The sequence below is a fragment of the Zonotrichia leucophrys genome, chromosome 8 (genome assembly GCF_028769735.1).
Source record: "Zonotrichia leucophrys gambelii isolate GWCS_2022_RI chromosome 8, RI_Zleu_2.0, whole genome shotgun sequence".
Lineage (NCBI taxonomy): Eukaryota > Metazoa > Chordata > Aves > Passeriformes > Passerellidae > Zonotrichia > Zonotrichia leucophrys.
The window spans coordinates 1,997,874-2,022,620 of NC_088178.1; the positions used below are offsets into that span (position 1 = coordinate 1,997,874).

Here is a 24,747-nt window from a genome sequence, read left to right on the forward strand (position 1 = left end):
ACTGTATTTCCTTTCTGAAGGACTTACACAGGCAGTTATTTAATATTCCCTCTGTCCTTTCTGTTCTTAAAACCAGTAAATCTCATGTTCTTCCCCCAATTTCTATTCATAGATTGGAAAAGGAATACCAACTTCCCTATTTTCTCAGCTCTCTGGAGGCTTTTCAGCTAATGCAAGTGAAGACAGTAGCCCCTGCACCTGCTAGATAACTTGGAACCAAGTGTGCTAAGGGAAAGCTTCTCTGGATATTGAAACTCAGAATTTATAACAAGGGAAAAGTCAGCATCTGTGCAACTTTAGATGTAGAGATACCAAATGAAATACATGACAGATCAGTTTAAGTGCTTGCTTCCTGTTAATGTGTGTACTGGCAGCTACCACCCTTCATTAAAATCTGTGGATGGCTCACTGCATTAGTTTCTTTAATTATTTCTTGTAGTAGTAGACTGTAGTAAATAAACCACTTTGGATCACAGGTTTATTTTTCAGCACATACTTAAAATCCGATCTGATTTAACTATTGAAAAAAACAACAAAACCCCCACCTTTGTCCTCAACAGTGAGTGATGATCTGCAGAAAGCAGCACAAGAGGCTGAGCTTAGGATGCTTACTGAGCTGTTTGCTCCAGCCCCTCAGAGGGTGTGCCCTTAATGAATGTTCCCTGTGTTCCTTTCCTGTGGGCCACGTGTGTCTGGTGGCACTGGTGATGCCCAGAAGGCAGGCACAGCTGGCTGGGGACACACATGAGCCCTGTGCAAGGAAGGCACAAAACGGTGCCATTTGGAAATGGTGGCCCAGGCTCCCATCAGCAGCACTGATCATCCCCTGCAGCTCCCAAAAATGGCCTGCAGCCATGTGCTTGCCAAGCTGGCATCTCTGAGCCAGGGAAATAAATACACCTGCCCTGGGCAGCTCCAAAGCATGGCCTGGGCTGCCCACCACCCACCTCACCTCGCTGCCAGGGCAGCTTTCAGAGTAGAGACTCATTTCTCATTCCAGGGAGCTGCTGTGCCCATGCCCAGGCCTGGAGAAGGGTTTGTGTACTGTCATGAGTTATGCTTGGAATTGCTGTGAGTGAGTGCAGTGCTTTTGTGGAAGGCAGGTACCAGGGGATTTGTGATGCAGTTGGGATTTTGGATCCAGCCAGCTGGCAAACAGCATTTTTAAAGCATCTGCTCTGATCTTAATCAGTTTATTCATTGTGTGTGTCTTGAAAGAACATCTCAGCAAAGCTGACCATGTACAGTTGCCATAACTGTGTAGTGACAAGAGCTGCAGGCAGCAGGAACAGAGGAGCATTGTGTTCTGTAGGGATCAGGAGGTGCAGCTGTTGGATTGCTGTGCCAGTTCAGCTCAGACTGACAGCACACCTTGTGCACTCGTGTCCTTTCTTTTCTTTTATCTTGGCAGGTTCCCCCAGTCATGGAGTGATCAATCAGAGAAACCAAACCTCTCAGCCCCTGAAGAGCAATCCCAGCTCTGCAAATGCACCTGGCAAAAAGCTTCCTGTGCAACAGGACAGTCCCCTGGCTTCACAGACAGGTAAAACCTGCCCTAGTGCTTCCTTTCAGAAATCAAGTGTTCACCAAGGAAGTGTTGCTTGAAAAGATGTGCCTGTTCCCCCATGTGCTGATCTGAAAGTGAACCACAGAAGGCCACAGTGAAGGAGGGGGATTGTGATCCTTAGCCTGCTAGGGAATGGCTGTTTGGGAAGCTGACACACACAGACTGAGTGCCTGGGCTTGGATTTGTTTTCTTATGGCAGATTCTGTGCTGTGCTTTCACCCCTCCCAGCTCAGCAGATACTCTGCATTTACAGGGCAGCTCATTCTGACAGAGCTGATTCTGTTTCCTTCCATGGCCTTTTCCAGTCACCTCGTGCTTATCAGCAATCAGCTTGTGTTGCCCCAGGGCTCTGAGGTGAATTCCCTCCTTTGCAAGCAGGAAGGTGTCCCTGCTTTCTAATCCAAGAAGGAGCTTTCTTTCCAATCAATTACTGGCTTGTTCCCATGCCAGGTGGTGCCTGTAATGCCAAGAACTTCTGCTCTTGTAACACCTTTGTCTTGCACAGGTGAGCAAGGCACTGAGCCCCCCCTGAATGGAATTCCTGGAAGCATGAATACCCTGGGGAGCAGCAGGAGCTCTCTGACTACCTCAGAAAAGCCAGCAGAGGAGTGGCCAGACTGGAGTGAGCCAGAGGAGACAGACACTGAGAAAACTGTGAACATCCAGATCCAGCCCCAGGAGCTGCAGGGCAGCACAGGACCTTACTTTGCTGATCATGATGTGGATGAGAAGCCTTGGGATGACTTTGAACCCAGGAGCCCCAGTCACAAACTGTCCTCAGGAACCTGCCCCACTGTGACACAGGCTGGTGCAGCTGAAAGGCCTCTGCCAGGAACCCAGCAGCTGAGCAAAGAATTCCAAAGCCTCAGACTGAGTCCCCCCACAAAGCCTTGCCATGGGAACAGCTGGAGCAATGACAAGTGGGACCATGAGGAACAAGTGGGAGAAACTGTGGTGCCAAAAACCTTTCAGGAAAGGCTGAAGTCTTCATCAGAGTCTGGCCTGGGAGAAGAATTCACCATCAAAGTGAAGAGGAAACCAGTGCAAGACCCAGAGCTGGACTGGTTTGCTGACATGATCCCAGACATTAAACCTTCTTCCTCCCTCTTGATTTTACCTGAGGCAAGGACAGAAGCAGTTATTCCCACCCACTCGGGTGGGCTGTCCAGCAGAGAAGGGGCCTCCCAGACTGTGCTGTTCTCATCCAAATTTGCAGCAGCTGATGTGATGGAGGTAAGAGGCTCCAGGTTTAGGTGACTGCAGCCTGAGAGGCTCCTCAGCACACAGCAGGCACAGCTACTGCAGTGGGCACTTGGTACAGCAAAGGGAGCTCTGCTAGGAAACAGGCAATGGGCTCCATTTGCACACTCCTACAAGCACTCAGGAGTTTTAGCTCCAGCTTCTATTCTGTGCTGCTGTATCCTGGAATGCTGTGATTTGTTAAGGAGAGTTTGGTCAGGACAGGTAAAACAAGGCTGGGTCCTGGCTGCTGAACAGACATGGTCCCATCCACAGACAGAAGGGGCTTTCAGGCACAGAGAGTGCTCAGGACTGAAGTGTTTCTCCTGACTCTTCTAGCAAAACATAATAGCATTTAAATTAAGGCCCAGGAAACCTGAACCTCCAGAATACAGAGTAAAGATTTTTGGGTGTGTGGAACATTTCTCTATTTCAGAGATCAGGGGGAATCACAAAACTGGAGTTTGTTTAAGCAGATAAATCCCTGTAGCCCAATCAGGGAGACTCCAAAGGCCATTGCTGTTTGCTAGGAGGGCAAGGCAGTGTTCCCACTTGAACATGGAACTCCCCTAGGGAACAGGTGTTGACTTGGAGTTGTTTTGCTCATTCAGCCCCAAGAGAGCTACCCCAGGGACAGCAGGGAGCATGGGGAGAGGAGCCTGGGCTGTAAACTGAGGTTGTTTATGACATTTGAAAGTGGCACAGTGTCCTGTGACTGTCATCACCCCAGCCCCATTGTGGGGGGAAGGCAGTGAGATCTGTGTCAGTGGGAAGGGGAAATCAAACTTAGTGTTAGAATACAACCTGAAAACAGCTCTTTCCTAGGGGAAAGAAATCATCTAATGTGTGGCATCATTTTTTTAATGGGAAGTGGGTTTGATACAAAGAGTAAAAAAAAATAAGACTCCCTGTTAAGTCTGCTTTTGAACTACAGGAGGAATCACCTTAAAGGCAGAGTTCTTTAAGACCATAAGCTGCAAGTACTGACATTTCATTTTTGGGCTTTTGGCCTTGTGCATGAATGCTCTGCCATCCCAAGCCCCACAGGCTCCTGCCTGGCTCCTGGGCTGTGCTAAGCACACAAGTACATTCCACATCCTTTAATCTTGATAATTTTATGTGATTCCAGGCTGAAGCTACAGGCTGGGGTGAAGAAGAGGAGTTGAACTGGGAAGATGACACAAACTGGTAACAGTTCTGAAGGAGACCAAGGTGATAGATGGTGTGTTGGATCCTGTGACAGGAGCTGCTGCTTCCCCAGTACAATGGATAATAAAGTACCTCAGCACTGCTTTTGCCACAAGGCAGGCACTTGCTGCACAGCCACACCATCCTGTGGGGCCTGAGCTCGTGCCAGGGCTGCTCCTTCCCAGTCTGTGCCAAAAGCTGCAGGGGTGAGCCTGCACTCCAGCAATATGCCCAGCTGTGGTGCTGCCCCTGCTCCCAGAGACAGGACAGCTGATGGTGCTGATGTGCTACTGCAGGCCAAGAGTGGTGGGTGGAGGAGATTGGTCCAGAACTCACCCCTTCCCTGAAAAACTGCTGACAATAAATGAAAGTCACACTGAGTTTCTTGGTTAATGTGCCTTTTTCCTTTGGTTTTCCTGTTTGGTTTCTTTTCCCTTTCCCAAAAAAATAAAGCCCTTAGAAATGGCTCCTTTTAACTTTTCAGCTAAGAGATGATTTTAAGATGAATGTACAGTTTATTCAACTTATTTATTTCTGTTTGTATAGTTCTGTCAATGGATGGCACCAGAGGTGCTGGGAACCATTCAGTGACCAACCAGAAACTGCTTAAGGACATGTTCTTTCTGCTCTTAACTGTAAAGAACAATAAAGATTATTTTTAAATTATCACCCTAGTGTGGAGTACCTGCATGTGACAGGAACAAGATCACTGCTACTTTTACAACAGATTCAAACCTTTCAGTGTTCAGAATGCAATGTCATGGAATGTTTATCTGCACACAGTAAAAGAACAAGCAATACACAAACCCACAGCTCCCGTGTCCGGTAGTGCACTCAAACCCATCAGGCCGTGCAGGAGAGGCTGGCACTGCCCCCCTCAGTCCATCCTGGCACACACAGCACTGCCCCATGGCACAGCTTTTCTTCAGCAGCACTCCTGGCACAAAGGCACCTCCTCCCTCCCTCCCTCCCCCAGGGAGCTGAGCTGGTCCCTGTCCCCAAGGCCTGAGGAGCAGCTACCGCACGCTGGCCCTGAGGGTGGCCATGGCTGCATGCAGAGCCTCCAGCTTCCCTGCAAGCCAGCCTGGGGGGGGCCCTTTCTGGAGCAGCAGCTTCACAGCCTCCACTGCTCCCTCCATGGTGCCCACTGCTGCCTTGTACTGCTCCTCAGAGGGTGGGTGACAGGCTCTTTTGGCCACAGGCTGCAGATTTAAGCAAACATGAAAACATCAATTTAATACTGTGCTTGAGGGATCAGTCTTCATCCAAATGTAAGAAAGCCCTTAGGTGGAGCAGAGCTGCAAGAGTCCCTTGTCCTGTGAGGGTTCTTGCTGCCTGGCAGGCACTACAGACCATTAAAATACCATACAAAGGGCCAGCAGTGCACGTGACCTTTGTTCTTAGAACATGGAGGGCAGCAAGAGCAGCTCAGCTTTTCAGAGACACCCCAGAAGTGACAGAAATGAACAGAATCACACATACCTCTCCTGTTGACTCCAATTCTCCATCCACTTTCAAAACCTGTGCTGCACTCCAGGTGATCCTTTCTTGCTTCAGGCGTTCTGTTCGTGCTTCTCTTGTCTCCTCCACCTGCCTTGTCTGGGGAGAAAGCCCCAGGAGAGGTAACTGAACATTCACAGGCACAATTTATAGGCCAGAACAAAAGGGGGAGAGGGAGGGGTTTTAATGTGCAGTTCAAAGAATATTATTTCTCACACACTATTCTGGATCAGAGGCTGAGGTTATCCACAACTGCCAGTTCTTCTGTAAATTATCTGCTGGCCAAAAGCTGCTCAAGCACAGCCCTGTCTCAGGTTGCAGCTGTCCCCCCTTTCCCAAGGCCACTGTTCTGCAGGAACACCCACCTGCCCTGAGAGGATTTCTCCTAAGATGCAAAAGGCACTGAGATGTTTCATACATGCTCATTTAGATCTCAGAAACTGATCCAAGAGAAATGGGGAAGGAAATCAAACCAAATTATCAAATCCTGTCTTTTTAATAGGCAACTTCTTTCAAAAACAACAGTGCAATTTAGTAAGTATTTTTTGATTAAGGATGATAAATGCTTTGCTTTTGTTGAAAGTTCTGGAGGACCAGTGTACACAGGAATGGCAGTTGCTAATTCTGCTGATGAAAGCAAGTAGAGAAGTTCAACCATTCAGTTTATTTTAAAGTTATTTAATGGCCATGCAGATAATGCAAGACCCATGCTGTATATTGCTGATAGCACATGTACAGCATCAACTAAGACAGCAGCAAAATGGTTAAACAATACACATACCTTATCCAGAAAATTAACAACTTTGTTCTTGGCTTCTTCAGAATTAAGGCACCAAGGAACAACATCTTCATGTCTTGTTTCCTGTCAAAAATGTTATTGGTTGTTCAGTACATCCACGCTAACAAGGGTACAAAATAGATGTTTTGTAACCAATCTAAGCAACCCAGTGCCCAACCCTTCTTCACTTCCAGCTCCTGAAATCTCTTCCACCTGCACCAGCCCCCAGCACTTTCAGTGTGTAACCCAGACCCAGATTGTGCAGTGAGGAGCAGCAAACATTTGAGCCAGGAGGATTTGTGTACAAGAGAAGATAACAGACCCAAATGCCTGCAGCCAGAGTTGTGCTCTGCTCACCTCTGCAAAACGTGTGAATGCCTCCAGGGCGTGCTGGTGAATCAGCCAGGTCTGGTCAGCCAGCAGAGAGGCAAACAGACAGGACAGCTGGGGCACAACCTGCCTCTGCAACAGAACAAACAGCCAGCAGCTCCCAAGAGTTAGCTGAGCATATCTCATCATCAGGAGTTATTACTGAAGGCTGGCTCTCAGACTGAGGGACAGGTTTGGGAAATGTGAGAGTGCTACTGCTCTGTCTGGCTATACTATAATATAGTATTATATTATATTAAGGTATAATATAGTATACCTTAATAAAACCTTGTTCAACCTTCTGAATCATGGAGTCAGAGCACATTATTCTCCACATTGGAGTCACCTTACAACTATACTTCAACAACAGCATCATTTCAAAATAAGATCTTCTTCTGAAGTGTTTCCCTGTTGTATTGCACTAAATAGTTGTTAAGTTGTTTGCACTGGCTGTTTGTATCCTGTCACCACATGGTGAAGAAGAAGCACTGGGAGGGAGGTGACATTCTATTCTCACTTCTTGTTGCCTCTCACCAGTGAGAAAGGACTGGCATTTGAAGCATCTTGCATGCACTCAGCACATCTTGATGAAAAATAAACCTGCTGCAGACTGTTAATCCAATCCTGGCATTCCTGTATCTATTTAATGAACTTGATCCCTTAACTGTATATTTAAATAAAAGTATTTTTATCAAAAGACAAGGCCATTTCACTAAGGCCACCATTCCATTTACCTGTGCCTCTTGTGGAATAAAGACCTTTCCCATGGAAGAGAGAAAATCCAGCATGGCCAGACGGACATGATCAGGGGGATGCAGCTGGAGCAGGGAGGACTGCAGTGCAAACACCTGCAGGACACAAACCCCAGCAGAGCCCATCACACTGACTGCAGGTGAAACTGAGCAGCTCATCCTCAAATCCAAACACAGGGAGCTCAGAAACCTGAAGGAATTGCTGCACCTCCAATAGAACTGGCCAGGATAAAGCTGCAGGGGGCATTTTAGGAAGAAATGAATATTATCCCTAGAGCACTTCCTTAGATCTCAATTATCTTTCTTGAGGAAAGGGATTCTCAAAAGCATTCCCAAAATGCCATGTGCTCGGTTTGAAGGCCAGGAAAGTAATCAAGGAAGATTATTTCCTTGTTAAGAGAAGGCCAGAGCATGAAATAACTCATTTGAGATTTCAACAAATCACAGAGAACTTGGTTTTCATGTAGTGAATTATTCATAAGGTGGTGGGGTGGGGGTTTTAGGATTTTTTTTTACCTGGGTCATCAGTTGAGCATCTAATGCTTGGATGAAAACCTCCAAAAGGTGAAGCAATAAACACAGTGTCTTCTGGAGACATGGCTCATCTGAGACCTTGAAGAGAGCACAAGATATCAGTAACACTGCATTTTAGCTCATGGAGTAACTGCTTAGGAGAGAATGTCAAGTTACAGTAGCTTTCCAAAGTTCATAGCCTGATATAAAACATTGCATTGTAAGCAGCAAAGAAAATATTGAAATATTGGTATCAGTATTTCTAGGTGGTCATATTTTTATGAGCCCATTTTCTTTGATTTTTGTGAAGAACATTTCTTAACCCTCCTCTCCTTGCACCACTCACTAAAATAAGCACCTAAAGGTTATCTGAACTGTTTCTTTTCACTTTCAGTTGCCAAATGTCTTCACAGAATGGCTGAAGTTTGAAAAGACCTCTGAAGGGGCACATTGTTGGCTCTTCATTTTTTAATCTGGAGCATGAAAACCCTGACAATCCTTTTTTTCTTTGCTTTATGCAGCTGCAGCCATGAACAAGTCCATGGTGACAAGGCCACTGCTTGAGCACTTTGGGAGGAGGGTGATTGTCCCTGTGTGTCTCCATGTGCTGGGCTGTGCTCTAATGAAATCACCCTGAGTTTTGGTCACATTCTGATCAATATTTAAAATACACTGAATTTGTAACTGGTATGAAACAAAATCAGGTATTTCAGGCTTCTCCTTGAGCAAGTCTGAATGTGACACTGAGTAACAGATGGAGAAACAAGGAACCAAATATGTAATAACATTCAGGAAATTCAAACTCAAGCTTCCCAGAGCTCATCCTGCCCTACAGAAAAACCAGCTAAGAGCAGCACTGGTGAACCACTGAAACAGTCCAATGCAAGTGAAACAAATGAGCAACAACAACCTGAGGAAACAGCACCAAGACATGTTTTTACTGCTGGAGCAGCAAACTCTCCTACCTGCTTAGCCTGGAGAAAAGACCAGAACTGAGTGAGCATTCCCAGGACAGAATTCTGAAGTTCTGCCTCCAGAGTGGCATCAGCAGAAGTGCAGGCAGCCAGCAGGGCAGAAAGGGCAGTGTTCTAGGAGGAAAAAATGTGTGAGACCAACCAGAACACGTCATGCAAACCAACCCAAACCCCAGGCTCATATGAAACATCTAAAGTGCTACAAGGTGGCAAGAAGCCCAAAGTGCTGCCTCAGCTGTTCAGAACAGCTAATCCAGCAGGAGAGCAGCCAACAAAGATTCCAGAGCTGGGAAACCATCCATGGCTCCTGAGTTTCACACACACTGCAGGTCATTTGCTGCACTGGCAGTAGAAATTTCATGTGGAAGCCTCTGGTTTCTCATGTTCCTTCATCAAAGAGACCAGTGAGCATCTTTCACATTTGATGCTGCATAAAACCAGCAGGTTTGAAAACTGAAGAGGAATTGTATGCTAAGGTCCAGCATAAATGAGAAATTCTGAAGAAAAACAGATCTGCTCAGCCAGAGAGCAAACACAGAGAATCACAGAACCTCCACAGCACAGCAGAGCTCCTAAGGTGCTACATACGACAAAAAAACCATTAAAATGAGAGTTCTTGCAGCAGACTGCTAACAGAACTGAGGTGATAACAACAGAATCCTTTGAAAAACGAGAGTTCAGTCATTTTTCCAGAGAGGAGCAGATCTCCTTACCACAGGGGGGAGCCCTCCCAAGGCTCGGCCGCTGCTCAGCCACTGCCGGCACCGCTGGAGCCCCGCCGAGCACAGCTGAGACAACACTCGTGCCCTGAGGTCAGCGCTCAGGGCTCTGAGGGACACGTGCTGCCACACAGCCAGGTTCTCCGCCTCTTCAGGGGGAAATTCACGAGCAAATTCCACCTGGAAACAAAAGGCAAGAGAATCTAAACAGACCAGAAAACAATTTGGTAGCCCAGAAGATGAGGAACCAAACCAAAAGGATGAGAAAACAAAAAAGCTGGTTCGCTTCAGATTAATTATGCTAAACAATTTGTGTAAAGTATTTCCATATATAAATCCATCCATATAAAATCCATCTTTTTATTTGAAAAACATTTAGAAACTGCCACTTGTCACACACACAAGACATCAGAATGATTAAGCAACTGATTCTTTCAGCTTGAAGCATTGGCCCTAGTGAGTAGAAGTGGCTTCAGCCCCTCCAGGGTACACAGAGAGACACTGACAGGACAGGACAGGACATTCCTCTTGACACCTGATGTCATGAGATGTCACAGATGCAATGACAGGACACAGTTTCAGCCAATCTGGGGAGATGTGCTGTTTTCATACTTTGTTAAAAAAAGACTTTATTGCTACCCAGCAAAACTCTTAGAAAGGTCAATGTGCTTTTCTTGTTTTAAAGAACACACCTGCACAAAGTGGGACACACAACAGGTAATAATTTAGTGACCTAATAACTTAGACTAAGTAATAACAAGTGCAGCAAGTGAGCACTCAAGATCTTGTCACTTGTCCAGAACTGAAAAGGAATATTTGAACACAGGGCACTGATTCAGATCTCTGCTGGTGCTGAACTTGCCTGATGCTCTGGAGCCATCAGGAACAGCATTCTCCTCAGCAGCACAGCCAGGGCAGGGGCCTGGCAGCAGTCACTGGGCCAAGCCTTTACCTGCATTGGGGTAAAAGAGAAATGCACCTCGTTACCCTGAGGGAAAAATCACCACTGAGCAAACAAATTCTGTCCTGGATATTCTGTGAGCTGCTTTGTGGGATCATAGCAGTTACACTGGAAATGAAATAAGCAGGGCATATTGCTTTGTATTTTCACTGTACTACTTCTGCTAATTATTAAGCCAGTTTGAAGAATTCAAATCTCTATTTGAATCTTTGCACTCAAGAAACTCAAGAAACTTAAAACTGTGGTTCTTACCAAGTGGGCAATGACATTAACGTGGTGAGCACAGAGCTCAGCTGTTCCATACCTGAAACATGAGAGACAGCAGCTTGTGAATCTGTACTTCCTATTAAAATGCAGACTAAATAGCATAAATCTGGTCTGAGAAATTGCAATTTCCTCTAACACATTTAAATTTGATTTGCAGACACAATTTACTTGAGACAACCATTTCAAAAATCAGTTATTAAAGAGAGAAGCTGTGTTCCTCTTGCTTGCAAGAACATAAAAATGGCTAAGCCATTTCTACTCCTAATTTTCAAAATATGTTCTGTATCTGAAAATAACCCAAGTCTGGGACAAAAAAATCTCTCTCAAGCAAACTACAGATTATGTACAACAAGAAGAGAATGAACTGGATGTGTGGGAAACCTGCTTGACTGTACTAGGAGTGTGTTACCTGGCAAGGAAGCACCAGGAGTCCATTGCCAGCAGAGATGTGATCATACTGGAACCCAGCACAGCTTCCAGCAGGGCACGCTCCTGAGGAGAAACAGCAAAATTACCACAGCCTGAATAGCAGAAAACAGAATAAACAGAAAAGAAAGCATTAAACTTTTATAACATTCCCCACTCTGAAAGAGAATAAAAATTGGCAAGACCACTGAGGTCCTCATAAACTTTCTTTGCCCTTCTCCCAAAAGTGATATTTGCTGTGTAACTGAACTCCAGCCATGCAACTGCTGATTTCTACAAAACCATCTCTGAGATGGTTCTCTCTGAGCATCTTTTCATTAGAAAGAACCCACTCTTTTTAAGCAGCACCTATGCATCACAACAGCTGAAGAATTGATAAGCAAAAGCCAATCTTACCAGCTGAGGGAAGTGTGATGGGAGTGTGGAAGCAATGAAGGAGCACAGGTGGACACACACATAGTGGTAGAGGCTGATGGGAACTGCTGGCTGTCCTGGACTGAGCACCTGTGGCAAACACACAGGGAGAGAAAGCTCCACACAACACTGCTGGAAACTGAGGAACAGAGCTGACAACAAAGACAGGCTGCAAGGGAAAAAAAAAAAAAATAAAAAAGAGAAAAAGAGAACAGTTTAATTACAGATATTGAGTTCCAAATCCTGCAAGCAACATTGGTATTACAAAATCTTTGTCTTCAGCCAGAAAAGACAGCAATAACTTCAGTGCATTTACACCAGATTCATGCTGCTGATTGCCTTCCCCTTTTATCAATTCAGGTGATTATTAAGGGGTTCAGGCATAAAAGTGTGAGACTTTAACTTAGTTACATTCAGAGCCTTATTCCTACCCTCCAAGTACATTAAATACCACTCCTTCTCTGAAAAAACAAAGCCATCTCTGTCTCTGTATCCTTCACTCCCGAGGCAATGATCAGATCCTGTTAGTCTTGGCAGAAGGATGGAAATCCATAGTGACAATTTTCCAAGTTCAGTTGCAAAGGAAGCTGCAGCAGCTGAGCCCTTTGTTTGACTGCTGTGGTGATAGAACTACAATAAAAACCTTTTTTTGTACCTTTTTCCTGTGTTCCAGAGAGTTTGCACTTCTTCTGGCTGAGAGGACAGCTTGTCCATTATGGTAAGCAGGAGGAGACACTGGGGCAGCTGCTGCTCAGGAGGGAGACCTGTAGAAATTTGGGTTTCAGGTGTGAAAAATGTGCAAACTGGCTTGTAAGCAAGTGTAGAGGCAAATTGATGAGCTATCTCAGAATTGTGAGATGTTGGTGAGGGCAGAAATCAAGAAGAGCTTGTTGAAACAAAAAGCTGATATTTTCCCCCAGGCATGCTACTTTTCACAGAAAATATTTATGAAAAAAATAAAGCTGTCTTCCCCTACCAACAGAACAGCAGAAAAAATCCATCTTAAAATCCATCTTTGAAAGTTTGTGGCAAATGTGGATTGAAATGATGTAAAAGAGCAGAATTGACAGGATTTCTGCTAATCAGATTAACAGTGCAGTGAATGTGAGTACTGCCCTGTTAATCTGATTACAAATGAGTACTTTGGAAAAGATGAATCCAGCAACAACATAAATGATCTGTTATAAAATCCACCCAAATCAGCAGGCCATCAGCTCTATCACAGCACTTACAAAAAACCAGAAACAAGTAAGTGAGTACAGAATATTATGGTCCAGAAAGTCAAAATGTCAATGCTGGGATTGTACTTTCAACCCACCTAAATTTTCACTTAACACTTGTTCCATGAAAGGACTAAAGGGAAGGAGCTGGGTGATGAGAGGGTCCAGAGCCACAAGAAAAACCTGGGATATTTCATCTTGATGAACTTCCAACATCTCTGGAGCATAAAGACTGGGAGGAAATTTGCTGAGGGGAAATGGAAAAAAAAAAAAAAAGAAGTTAAATATTCTCAGTAGCATTTTTAGGCAAATTCATTATTTCCTTGTTCCTGTGAAATAAAAGCAGAAAAGGCTCCCCATTTTAGAATGTTATAGCTCAAGAGTAACAACTCTGCATCCAGCCTTTAAAACAAGCATCACAATCCAATAGTTTACTTAACATTTAATGAAAACCTTACAAGCTCACAGAAAAATGTGTGTAAAATACATAACATCTCTCAGAAGAAACAGATCACAAAGAGTCAAGTGAAAGGGAAAAGCCAAGAAAACACTTTTATACATGATTTTACAGCCATAAACATCACAGCACCAACTTAACACATGACTCTAAAAGGGTATCACAGCTTCTCTGAAGAGGAAAAAAAACACCTTGAGCAATAAAAGAAAAAAATTACCAATAGGAGAATAAAGGAAAATATAATGAAATAACCTTATAATCTTGCAGCTTATAAAGTGAACTGTAAAAATGCTGCTTTCCTACTCAAAAATCCTGCTCATTATTCCCTGAGTGAATAAAAGTTTACAATTTTCCACTTGGGAAAAACCTACAAGGGGAGTAAACTTAGAAGAAGAAACTCATAAAAAAAAAATCCAGCCCATCTTGCAGTGAACTCAGGTGCACATCTCACCACAGGGCCTGGTGTGAATCCCAACAAAGGGCAGAAATCAGCCCTCTGATTTCACAGATTAAACAATTATTAATATAAAGTCTGGCTTCTCTTATATTCTCAACCACTGCAGCAACCAAACTTTTGGAAAGGAAAGTGATAAAACTCTTGCAGACATTTATAAGTGTAGTATGAAAAGAGCATCTGTTTCCAGGAGAACCAGAGTCCTTCTGTGAGATTCCACAAAATTATTAACACAACAATAAAGTTCTGAAAAATTTCAGGACACTATTTCTGATCCCCTCTTTCCCCAGGACAAATTTTTCCAAACTTTGTCTTAAAGTAGAAACAATCTGTCAAAAGGCACTGCTGACACCTGCATTTAGTTGTAGAGGCTTTTTTCTGCATATCCAACACATAATTTGTTAATAAATCTTGCATAAATAATTGCTATGAAGTTAATTGTTTGTCATTATGGGACATGCACAGTATTGATCAAGAATGGGGTTTAGGGTAACTATAAAACACTAAATCACCAAATTTATTAAAAATATTTTAGCTTTCAGTACATGAAAAAAGATGGCAACAACTCTGGAATGAGAAGTGCATTTTTACACATCAAAATATTTGTAATTTAAGAAGGTAATACTGAAATGTTATTAAGATACTATCAAGAATCAATTCTTTCTACTTCACATACCTGTAGATCTGAAGAAAGAGCTGATGTAACTGAGAACAGGAATCAGAGAGGCAGACACGAAATTCCTGCAAAAACCATCAATATTGAGTGATATTTTTAAAATAAAATCCATTATTAATTACATGAATTATGAAAAAACCTGTTCCAGTTTATTTTTCTGGGAAATCCCAACATTAACCCTGCACAGGCTTGTGAGCATTTACAGGTGGAAGAACTAAAGCAGGTTATGCCTGGATGTTAATTATACTGCCCATATGGGATAAGCTGTAAATCATTAAGATATTATATAATTATAGAAGAAAATGATCCCATCTGCAGACCAGAGGCTTAAATTTAATACTAACATAGAATTGAAGTATTAAAACCTACCTTGGTGTAGTGTACAAGGGAGTTAGCAAAGAACCTGCACAGTTTCACTGTCTTCTGGAACAGCCTGAAGTCAGTGCCCTCCTGCCCAAAAGAAGCAGTGCTAAAAGTTCATTTAGAGTAATTAATAGAGAGTAAAATAAAAGTTAGCTTGCTAACAGTGTTCAAACCCTATTTCACATTTCATTCTCCAAAGACTTTACAGCTAAGGGGAGAAAACTTTAAAAATATTTAGTATGTATGCTTCAGCACTTTCAGAGCAATATTAAGGATTTGCCTGACCTTGGGATATTGTCAGTTTAGGAAATAAAGAAAAATTCTCACATAGTATGGTGAAAATTTAGTGTCTCACTAAAACATCCTCAATCTCCACAAAGCTGTGGGCCTCATTTTCATGTGGTTTCAAAGGTATTCTGTCATGAAACAAATAAAATCCCAAAAAACCCAACCCAATTTACTCCAAGCAATAACACAGCACAAAGAATTTCTCCTCCTCAGGTTCACTGGCAGCTTTGGGAGCTTTTTAACTCACCTGTACTTCTGACACCTTCATTTGCTCAGCCAGCTGCAAACAGGAGTCAAAAGACAGAAGAATGTCCTTGCACAGGCCACTGAGGATGTCACTGTGCTTCAGGTGGCCCTGCAGCAGGGAGTGATGCTTCAGGCTTTGCCTGAATGACAGGAATACATAGAAACAGGTATTTAACTGTCAGAAGTGATGACACAATGAGTTCTAACAAATCCAAATGAGCAATGATTCAATTTAGCCTTTTATACAGCAGTGATTGGTGCAGTATCTGTGAGCACTGAAAGCAGCAACTCAGAGAGAACAACCCTGTCCATGGCCATGACTGAAACCCAGGGCAGAGGCAGGATGGAAGTCTGAAAGAGCCAAATCAAGGTAAAAACATCAACAGAACTGCAGGTCAGACCTCTTCATGTCATCACTCAGACAACAGTGCTGCAAATTTTCTTCTGCATTTAATTCCAGAAAATCAAGTTTCTATAACTTTTCATACCAATTCCTACCTACTTTCACTGGCACTGCTCCTAGCTAAATTTCCTTTCTAGTACATTGAATTCTCTCATTTTAATTTTATTAGAACCTCTGAGCACAAAGCAATTGATTCATTCATTATTTAAAACTACACCACAATAAAACCCAAAGAGTTTAGCTACATACTTGATGATGAACTTCCATGTATTGGCATGAAGAGCATGGTCCATATTGGAAATGACAGAGCAGATCTCCAGCACAGTGTGGATTACTAAGGAAATAACAGCACCAGACTTAAATCAGATTTATGAGCTCACAGCAACCCCAAAAGAATACTGAGAGAATACCAGCACACTGACATGAATGAGGAAAATGGCTCAGTGTTTAGGTGCTGCCCCTGTTCTAAAATCTACACAACATTCCTACAGCCTCAGGAGAAAAATGGAAATATTTCAGGTTCAAAATGCTGCTTTCTGAAAAGCTGGTCAGGACAGCAGGAAGTGAGCACACTCAGAAACCTGTTTTCAAATTTCAAACCTACTCTCCAAAGAAAAAAAGACTGAGCAAGATTAAAAAAGTATCAAATCCATGCATACCTGACACCATATATGTGATGTCATCTTCAGTGGAAGCAGAGTCTATGGAAATCAGATCAATCAGTTCCATCAGCTGTTTCTGAAGGGAGTAAGTTTCCTTGAACATGGATTGGAGGAGGTCAGAAATTAAGTGCAGGTGCCCATAGTACACTGATTCACTGTCCTGAAATGGGGAGGAAGAGGTTTGTAAAACAGCTCAGGACTCACAGCCTGATTTTTCACATGCAGAAAACACCAAGAGCTTTGCCATACATTTCTCTGGAGAAAAAGAACAAGGCACAGATGTACCTACTTTAACTCAATACACAGCCCTTGAGCACTCAATATAAAATATGTTCACCTGCAGCTTGTGGGAAACTAATGAGGTCTGGCTGGATCAGGATCCATATTTTTGAACCAAACAGGACAATGTCAGCAGCAAAGGAAGTAGCATTCCAAAGATTTCCCAATACTTTCATATTAGAATTACCATATAAAGATATGGCACCTGAGTTTGTGTCCTGACATGGAAAACTGAGGTAAATGTTCCCATAAGAAAGAAGTATTAAAAATATTAAAATGAAAGGCAACCAAAAGTTAGTGTGTGCTAATCTTGTTTTATTTTCAATGCTTGGAGGGAATTACTGTTGCACCTGAAAATCCAGATCAGTCCATATCAGAAACTGATACACAGTGCTCACTGTAACCAACATCAACCTGCTAATCTCAGCTTTCAATCCACTCTGGAATTTGCCATTTGTAGCTCTGTAACTGCTGTAGCCAGCACTGCACAGATGCCTCAGAGCACTCTGCTCCTGAGCAGAATGTTCAGTTAACACTGATGCAAAGGATGGAAACAGCCCAGTGTGAGCTTCTCACCAGCAGGGCAGACAGATGAAAAATCATCTTTGTAGCTGTGCACTCAGTGCACTCTGAAAATTACTTAGCAACTAAAATTAAAGAATAATACTTTAATATGGTATTCACATTCTCTGAACAGAGAGAGACATAATTCTCTCTCCCAGGATTTTTCCTGGGAAAGGCATGAAGAACCTCAGAGAAGAAGAGAAAACAATTCTCATCTGTATTCACTACTCCTGTTGCTTTGCACATGTAGAATGTGTTATGGAGATTTACACAAAGTGATTTGTTCATTGGACACCAGTGAGGGTTGTTTTGATTCCTTGGCCAATTGGGTCAAAGCTGTGTCCTGGCTGTCTGCAGACAGTCCCAGGTTTTTCTTTAGTATCTCTTTTGATAACTATATCAAAACTATCATAATTATATTCCTTAGTATAGTATTTCTTTAATATGAAATATAGCATAGTATTAGGATAATATAGTATACCTTAATAAAACCTTGTTCAGCCTTCTGAATCATGGGGCCAGAGCACATTATTCTCCACATTGGAGTCACCTTCAACAACAGCATCATTTCAAACTAAGATCTTCTTCTGAAGTGTTTCCCTGTTGTATTGCACTAAATAGTTATTAAGTTGTTTGCACTGGCTGTTTGTATCCTATCACCACATGGTCTTCCATGGACCCCAAGTGTCAGTGTGGTCTCTCCTGGTTTCCCCATCCTGTCACCCCTCCTCACTTGTTGTGGTCATTGAAGATTACAAGAAAATTGTCTCATAATAGGCATATCCTGAAAAAGGATCACTGTTTATTCTGCATGTGCCTCACTGTCTTTGCAGTCTCAAAAGTAACACTCATCCAAAAACCTCAATTAAAGTAGAAATAAATGTTGTCTGTATGTCACAGACATTTTTTTAATGTATTCAAAATGTTAATAATCATTTTCAACAAGCAAATATTTTTTCTGAGACAAAATGAAAATATCTGTTTTTAATTATGTGGTTTTAACTAAGTAAAAATCTTTGGTAGAATAATATATTATATTTAACATATCATATGAAATAATATATAATTATTTATTATACATTATCTGTATAAATTAAATATATTATTAATGAATAATATATAAGACAGTAAAATGTGAGGGTTGCATTTTACACATGCAACCCTCACATTGGCTGTAGTCCCTCTCCTCCAGCCCTTAAAACCCCTTAGAGGGCAGCTGGCCTGGCCTCTTTTTTTCACGTGGTCCTTTCCATCTGGTGCTTCTCCTGGGAACAAACTGAGGCCATTTGTCCCCACGTGCAGAAAAGTTTCTGGCCTTTCACCTTTGTCCATGTAAGATGTGCTAGTTGGACTGGACCCAACCAGCCTGCCCAGCCATGGATTCTCACATTCCTCCATTCCCAAAAGGCAAGGAGCAGCAGGGTTTGTGTGCTGCCAGCAGAGCCCTACCTTGCAGTGAGTGAAGGTGCTTTTGAGCACGCGGAGCAGGGAGGGGGGCAGCGAGCGGATGCTGCGCAGGGACAGCTCCCGCGCCGAGCACAGGCAGCGCACGCAGCCCGTCAGCGTCTCCAGCAGCTGCACCACCGCCTGGGATCAGCACAGCAACATCAGCACTCCTGCAATGCCTCCAAAAGCAGCTTTGCTCAGCTGAAATACACCTGGGGTTTATGGCAGCCTGCTATTTGTATAAATGAGTTTGTTAAAGATGAATGAAGCTCCAGAGTTTTTCTCCATAGCCTTTTCTCCGTACCATCCCCTTCATGAAAACTCCTGTTTCTTTCACTATGGTTCTCAATGTTAAAATTCAGAATAAAGTGACATATGTATAAACAGGGGCCAGGTTCACTCTTTAAATATGGGGAGGCACATTCTGTCTGCAGGAGGGACTTGGAGCAGAATTTCAGATGATTTTTTAAAATTATTATTAGCATCACATGCCAGATGTAATCAAATCATTCACAAAATGTTAACTGAACTTCTACTACAACGGAAGATTAAATCACATTTTAAATCTTAAAACCTAATTAGTAATTTAGCAGTTTAGGTTAAAGCAAAGAGTGATGTAAATATTAATTTGACAGTTGATGAGATGGGACTTGCCTGGAGCAGATTCCTCACAGTGCTGCACAGCTCTGTGCTCTGGCTGCTCAGTCCTTTGGCCTTGCTGCATAATTCACACATCAAGTTATCAAAGAACTGCAGAGTCTGGCAAAACACAACAAAAAATGAAACATTTTACTTCCAAAGGTACACATAATAATAAATAATAAGATTAAACAATTAATAACAAATAATAACACCATTGTATACCTGCTTGCTGCGTTGGCATGGAGGCACAGAGAGAACTCACAGCAGAAAACACTTTGCAGCATTTCAGTCATAAAGCATGATATAACAAGAAGCAAAAACCATTTTTATGCATATATTATAGACAGAAGACATTTTAGCTGTCTTATATATTATTCATTAATAATATATTTAATTTATACAGATAATGTATAATAAATAATATCATATATTATTTCATATGATATGTTAAATATATTATATTATTCTACCAAAGATTTTTACTTAGTTAAAACCACATAATTTAAAAAAAAAAATTCATTTTGTCTCAGAAAAAATATTTGCTTGTTGAAAATGATTATTAACATTTTGAACACATTAAAAAATGTCTGTGACATACAGACAACATTTATTTCTACTTTAATTGAGGTTTTTGGATGAGTGTTACTTTTGAGACTACAAAGACAGTGAGGCACATGCAGGATAAACAGTGATCCTTTTTCAGGATATGCCTATTATGAGACAATTTTCTTGTAATCTTCAAAAACTTGTTACTTGAGAGAAAATATGAGAAAGGAAAATCAAGTGCTTTTTACTGGCTTCTTAAAATGGACAAGCTGAGTCTTGAAACTTAAATCAGTAATTTGGCACCTCTTTACTTCACTTAAAATGCAAGCACTGATTTTAACACACCTATGGCACAAAATTCTCAAAAAAATTAATCAAAAAAGAACACATATTGTGAGGTCAGTGTGGTCTAAAAGATTATTCACTATATTAATTCACAAATTTCACAACATTCATTTGTGATATGGGGGTGTTGAGCTCTTCAGTTTACTTGTCCTGAGAAGCTCCCTCACTTAAAAATTCTCCACCTTGGTCATTTTACAAAAAGCCCAATTTTTTCAGAAAGAAATAAAACCCAAGTCTATTGCTGAATATAGAAAGCAGAACATTGCATATTTGATTTTCTCCCTACTGTAAAGAACAAGAACAATCACAGAAACAATTCAACACAACACTGTGAAAACTCTTAATGAGTAAATTTCAATTTTTGTAGCCCATAGATATTTTGCAACCCCAAAGAAGAATCATTGCAATCTAAGCAGGTTCTAACATTGAACTGACAGAAAATTCCACAGTTAACTGGAGTTGTCCTACCTTAGGTAATACTTTTGAGAAAAAACTTTGTTCCACATCTTCAAGGCTGATATGTGGCAAAAACATTTCGGTCAGGATCCTCAAAATACCTGCAAAGAAAAACATTTCCAATGTGTAACTCTCAGAAAAATACAGCAACCTACCAGAGGAAATAAAGAACTGCAGAAAGCAAAAACAAATCAGGTACTTGATTTTGAGACAGGCAACAGAACGTTTGCCTTATCTGAAATGCAGGAAAACACACAGACATGATCTGAAAAATCAAGGAACTGTAATAGCTCCAACATGCACAAACCCATCAAAAATAGCAGCACATCTGACTAAACTCAGCTGAAGGCTGAGCACAACTGCCAAGCCCGCAGATCCACAATTTGCCACATTCCAAACTGCAAACAGTAGCAAGTTTTATAATGCAACATAATATGCAATGTAACAATTTTGGCAACACTCATAAACAGTTACAAATCAGCCTAATTTTCTTTAAACTATTAGCTTTGTCACCGGGAAGATAACAGCCCAAAAGACAATAAAACACTAGATAAGAAACACTTTTTTTGTGTATTTAAAGATCAGAAGTAGCAGAAAGGAAAAAGCAGCCTTAGATGCAGAGTTTCTATAAGGGCATTTATAAAGCTTATTCAATGTGCAGTTAGTGGAATATACAAGGTCCAGCAGGATTGCTGAAGGCTCCGAAAAGTTGTAGCAGAAGCATTTTAAGCACTGCAGTGATCTTAATTTTAATGCAATTGCAATACAGGGCTCCAAAGGAAGAGGCATTTCTTAGCCTTTACTTACGAATATGCTCAGTCCAGTCCTCAGACTCTGCATACATTGAGTAAAAACGTTAAAGAAAATCAAACTTATTCTGCTATAAAGGCTATCTTTAAAGCATCTGCAGAAGCCACAGTGATTTCTATTGAAATTGGTGGGGATGCTCCACAACCAACGTAGGCTGATAGCCTGGAGTATCCACAGGATCAACAAAGTATTTCCAAAATGTATTAGAGAGTAAGCCTTGAGGGATTGGTTTTTTGGGATATTTTTCCGGTGGTGTGTGGTTTGGGTTTTTTTAGGGAGTTGGACTTTTGTTTTCTGAGGGGTAGATGAGAGGTGTGTGGGGGAATTACCTAAAGTGCTAAATGAACCACACGCGATGTTCTAGATTCTCTAAATCTTTTATTCCAGGGAAAGGCTGTACCCGTCTCCAGCGAAACTCCCGGTACCCGGCCCCTCACAAAGGTCTCACCGCTCTCCCTCACACACATTCTCGAACCGTACAACTCCGAAGGAAGCAAACCCCCCCTCCAACACCACTCGTGTGCCTTTCCCACAGCCACCCTGAGCCCCGCTGGGAAGGATATCAGGAGCCGGGGCAGCACGGCGGGCAGCTCCCGGCGGCACAGCTCCCAGTCCCAGCCGTCCAGCTCCCGCAGGAGCTGCTCGGGGTCCGCCTGGGACATGGCGGCGGCCGCGCTCCCCTCAGCGCGGGGCAGCGGCGCCCGCGCTCCCACAACGCCCCGCGCCCGCCCGAGGAAGCGGAAGCGGCTCCGTGAGGGAGCGGCGGGGATGGCGGAGCGTGGCCCGGAGAGAGCGGCGGCCGCGGGTGGGTGCGGGCACGGCGCGGGGAAAGCGGCGTGGGAAACGCTCCCGGAGCCCCGAACTCCGCCTACGCGGCAGCACCGAGCTTTCGGTGCTTTGCGCCCCTTGAAACGCGGAGTCTGAAACGCGAGCTGGCAGCTGTCCTAATTCCCTTGCTTGGTATGTGGGATGGGGTCAGCTGTGACGCTGTGTTTTAACAAAATTAAGGGTTAGAGAGCCGTTTATAAAATTCCAGAATAGTTAGGGTTGGAAGGGAGCTCTGGAGATCAGCCGGTCCAACCCCACTGCCAAGGCAGCGTCCCTGATGCATCCGGGTGGATTTGGAATGTTTGCAGAGAGGGAGACTCCACGGCTTTCCAGGGAAGCCTGGTAATGAAAATCAGGATGCTACAACTAGACAAACTAGATTTGTGCTGATATTAATGACACATAAAACTATTTACTCTTATTTCCTGCAGCAGTTCACCTGGCTCTTGGCAAGACATCTGATACTGCACCTCTGATACTGCACCAGTGAAATACTCGGTCCTGCAACAATACCTACATAAAAGCTTGGCTGTAATAAATTAAGCTTTTAAAAATCGTAATTCCTGAAAATGGATTTTCAGTTTAATTTTGCTGTTGATGAAAATGAGAACAGCGAGGCTGACGCTCACTTCTTATTGCTGTGCTCTCCAGAACACAAGCAGGAATCTACAGAAAAGAGCAGGGAAAGTGCTGATCTTGCAGCAAAGCCCAGCCTGAAGCTGGCTGCTGCCAAGCACCAGGATGAGGCAGCTTTGAAGAAAAACCTCTGTGTGAAAGCTGCCAAGGAGCACAGCATTCCCCAAGATCTCAACAAAGTATTGGAAAATAAAGTCATGGAAACAGTATTGGGCCTGTCTCATGTAAAGCTGTCTGTGGTGGAAAGGACGTGTTCAGGTGATGCTGACAGCGAAGGCATCGTGTCCAAAAGCGTTTCTTCTCACTCTGATCTCATCCCAGGAGTCTATGAAGGAGGGCTGAAAATCTGGGAATGCACCTTTGATCTCATGGACTACCTGACTGAGGCTGAGATAGAATTTACCAACAAGACTGTACTGGATCTTGGCTGTGGGGCTGGATTGTTGGGAATTGTTGCTTTGCAGGGTGAAGCTGCCAGAGTCCATTTTCAGGACTACAACAGCACAGTGATTGATGAAATAACCTTGCCTAACGTGGTGGCCAACTGTATCAGTGAAGGCAGGGGTGGGAAGGACAGAAAAGCCAGCAAGCCTCCTTCAAAGAGGCCCAGGAAAGCAGAGAGCTCACCTGATGTGCTCAGCAGATGCAGATTTTTTTCTGGAGACTGGTCTCAAGTCAGCCAGCTCCTGTCAAACAGCAAACCCTGTCTGAAGTATGACATAATTCTCACCTCTGAGACCATCTATAACCCTGACTACTACAGTGCTTTGCATGACACACTGGCTCAGCTCCTGGATGCAAATGGCCGTGTGTATTTGGCAAGCAAAGTGCATTATTTTGGGGTTGGTGGTGGTGTCTCTCTCTTTGAGAAGTTCATTGAAGATAAAAACGTGTTTAGAACCAGTTTGGTTAAAACAATTGATCAGGGCCTGCAGCGATGCATTATGGAAATTGCCTTTAAAAATTCCTGTTAAAATTAAACTAATGATCTTCCAAAAAATAACTCAAAAATGTTTTAACCCTCATGTCTCTCTTTGCTTTTTCCTCTCTTTTTCTGGTTTAACAAATTAAGGATGGTGGTTGTGGAAATGTTTGACAAATTCTAGTGTTTGACTAGAAGGGAGAGACTTTTCTCACATTAACTCTGCATAGAGTTCTGTTTAAAGCAGCATCTTTTATGATAATTAATTTATACCTAAGATTGAGCAAGTCATTGTCTCCAGCCAGGCTTTCACATTCTCTGTCAGCAGCAGAACTGTACATCACAGGAATGACATACATGACATATTGTGGCTGAATGAGGTAAATTAACATCCAAAATTAGTGCAAGAGGCTTTTCTCAATCTGCAGCCAGATTCAGGCAGGGACCACACTCCTCTGAGCTCTGCTGCTTTGCCAGCAGAGGGAGTTGTGATTGTATTTATCACTCGTGGGGATCTCAGAAATCCATGTAATATTTCCATGTATAATGCACACATAACTTATTCAAGCCATTTAAAGGGTGTAACAATGTTAACCAGTGTAGTCTGTAAATTTTTATATTTAGATTCTGTCACAGGCTAAGAAAATTTCAGCAAGGAATTAGGAAAAGCCATGCTGGTTTAGAAGCTGACTTGAAAGATAAGTTCCTTCTACCAACCAACAAGCCTACAAATGAAATACTGGAGGATGATGAACTGAGCTTTAGAGATAATTGGAAAAGGAGATAAACTAAGCTATTACAGGAGTTTAATAGATTGCTGTACTGTTTTAAACATGA

The 24,747-nt window shown here is 42.7% G+C and overlaps 3 protein-coding genes across 9 annotated transcripts in view; 2 read left to right on the forward strand and 1 right to left on the reverse strand.

Annotated features, from left to right (window-relative positions):
• The window catches only part of SCYL3 (SCY1 like pseudokinase 3), a 17,571-nt gene extending 12,908 nt beyond the window's left edge, over window positions 1–4,663 (forward strand). For all 4 annotated transcript variants that reach the window (XM_064720200.1, XM_064720201.1, XM_064720199.1 and 1 more), the window contains exons 12-14: window positions 1,412–1,543; window positions 2,073–2,800; window positions 3,936–4,663. In XM_064720200.1, the coding sequence (XP_064576270.1) occupies window positions 1,412–1,543; window positions 2,073–2,800; window positions 3,936–3,998 (923 nt within the window). In that variant the 3' untranslated portion in view covers window positions 3,999–4,663. The remainder of the gene's footprint in view (window positions 1–1,411; window positions 1,544–2,072; window positions 2,801–3,935) is intronic.
• Window positions 4,504–22,218, reverse strand: FIRRM (FIGNL1 interacting regulator of recombination and mitosis). Of its 3 annotated transcripts, XM_064720196.1 has the most exons (24): window positions 22,088–22,218; window positions 21,522–21,561; window positions 20,727–20,815; window positions 19,380–19,484; window positions 18,729–18,866; window positions 16,434–16,596; window positions 16,024–16,108; window positions 15,373–15,511; window positions 14,844–14,924; window positions 14,475–14,539; window positions 12,986–13,134; window positions 12,323–12,431; window positions 11,650–11,836; window positions 11,237–11,319; window positions 10,813–10,864; window positions 10,462–10,551; window positions 9,594–9,779; window positions 8,872–8,994; window positions 7,910–8,005; window positions 7,376–7,489; window positions 6,630–6,734; window positions 6,276–6,356; window positions 5,477–5,593; window positions 4,504–5,196 (listed from the first exon to the last, which is right to left on the reverse strand). In XM_064720196.1, exons 1-24 carry the CDS (start codon window positions 22,184–22,186, stop codon window positions 5,011–5,013), a joined length of 2,682 nt encoding a protein of 893 aa, XP_064576266.1. In that variant the 5' UTR covers window positions 22,187–22,218; the 3' UTR covers window positions 4,504–5,010. The 3 variants fall into 3 exon arrangements, with proteins under 3 accessions (XP_064576266.1, XP_064576267.1, XP_064576268.1); XM_064720197.1 differs by lacking the exon at window positions 18,729–18,866; XM_064720198.1 differs by lacking the exons at window positions 18,729–18,866; window positions 19,380–19,484.
• A 108-nt stretch (window positions 22,219–22,326) lies between these two features.
• METTL18 (methyltransferase 18, RPL3 N3(tau)-histidine) lies at window positions 22,327–24,747 on the forward strand. 2 transcript variants are annotated; one of them, XM_064720204.1, is made up of 2 exons: window positions 22,327–22,484; window positions 22,784–24,747. In XM_064720204.1, exon 2 carries the CDS (start codon window positions 22,922–22,924, stop codon window positions 23,960–23,962), a length of 1,041 nt encoding a protein of 346 aa, XP_064576274.1. In that variant the 5' UTR covers window positions 22,327–22,484; window positions 22,784–22,921; the 3' UTR covers window positions 23,963–24,747. The 2 variants fall into 2 exon arrangements, with proteins under 2 accessions (XP_064576274.1, XP_064576275.1); XM_064720205.1 differs by lacking the exon at window positions 22,327–22,484 and adding an exon at window positions 22,515–22,694.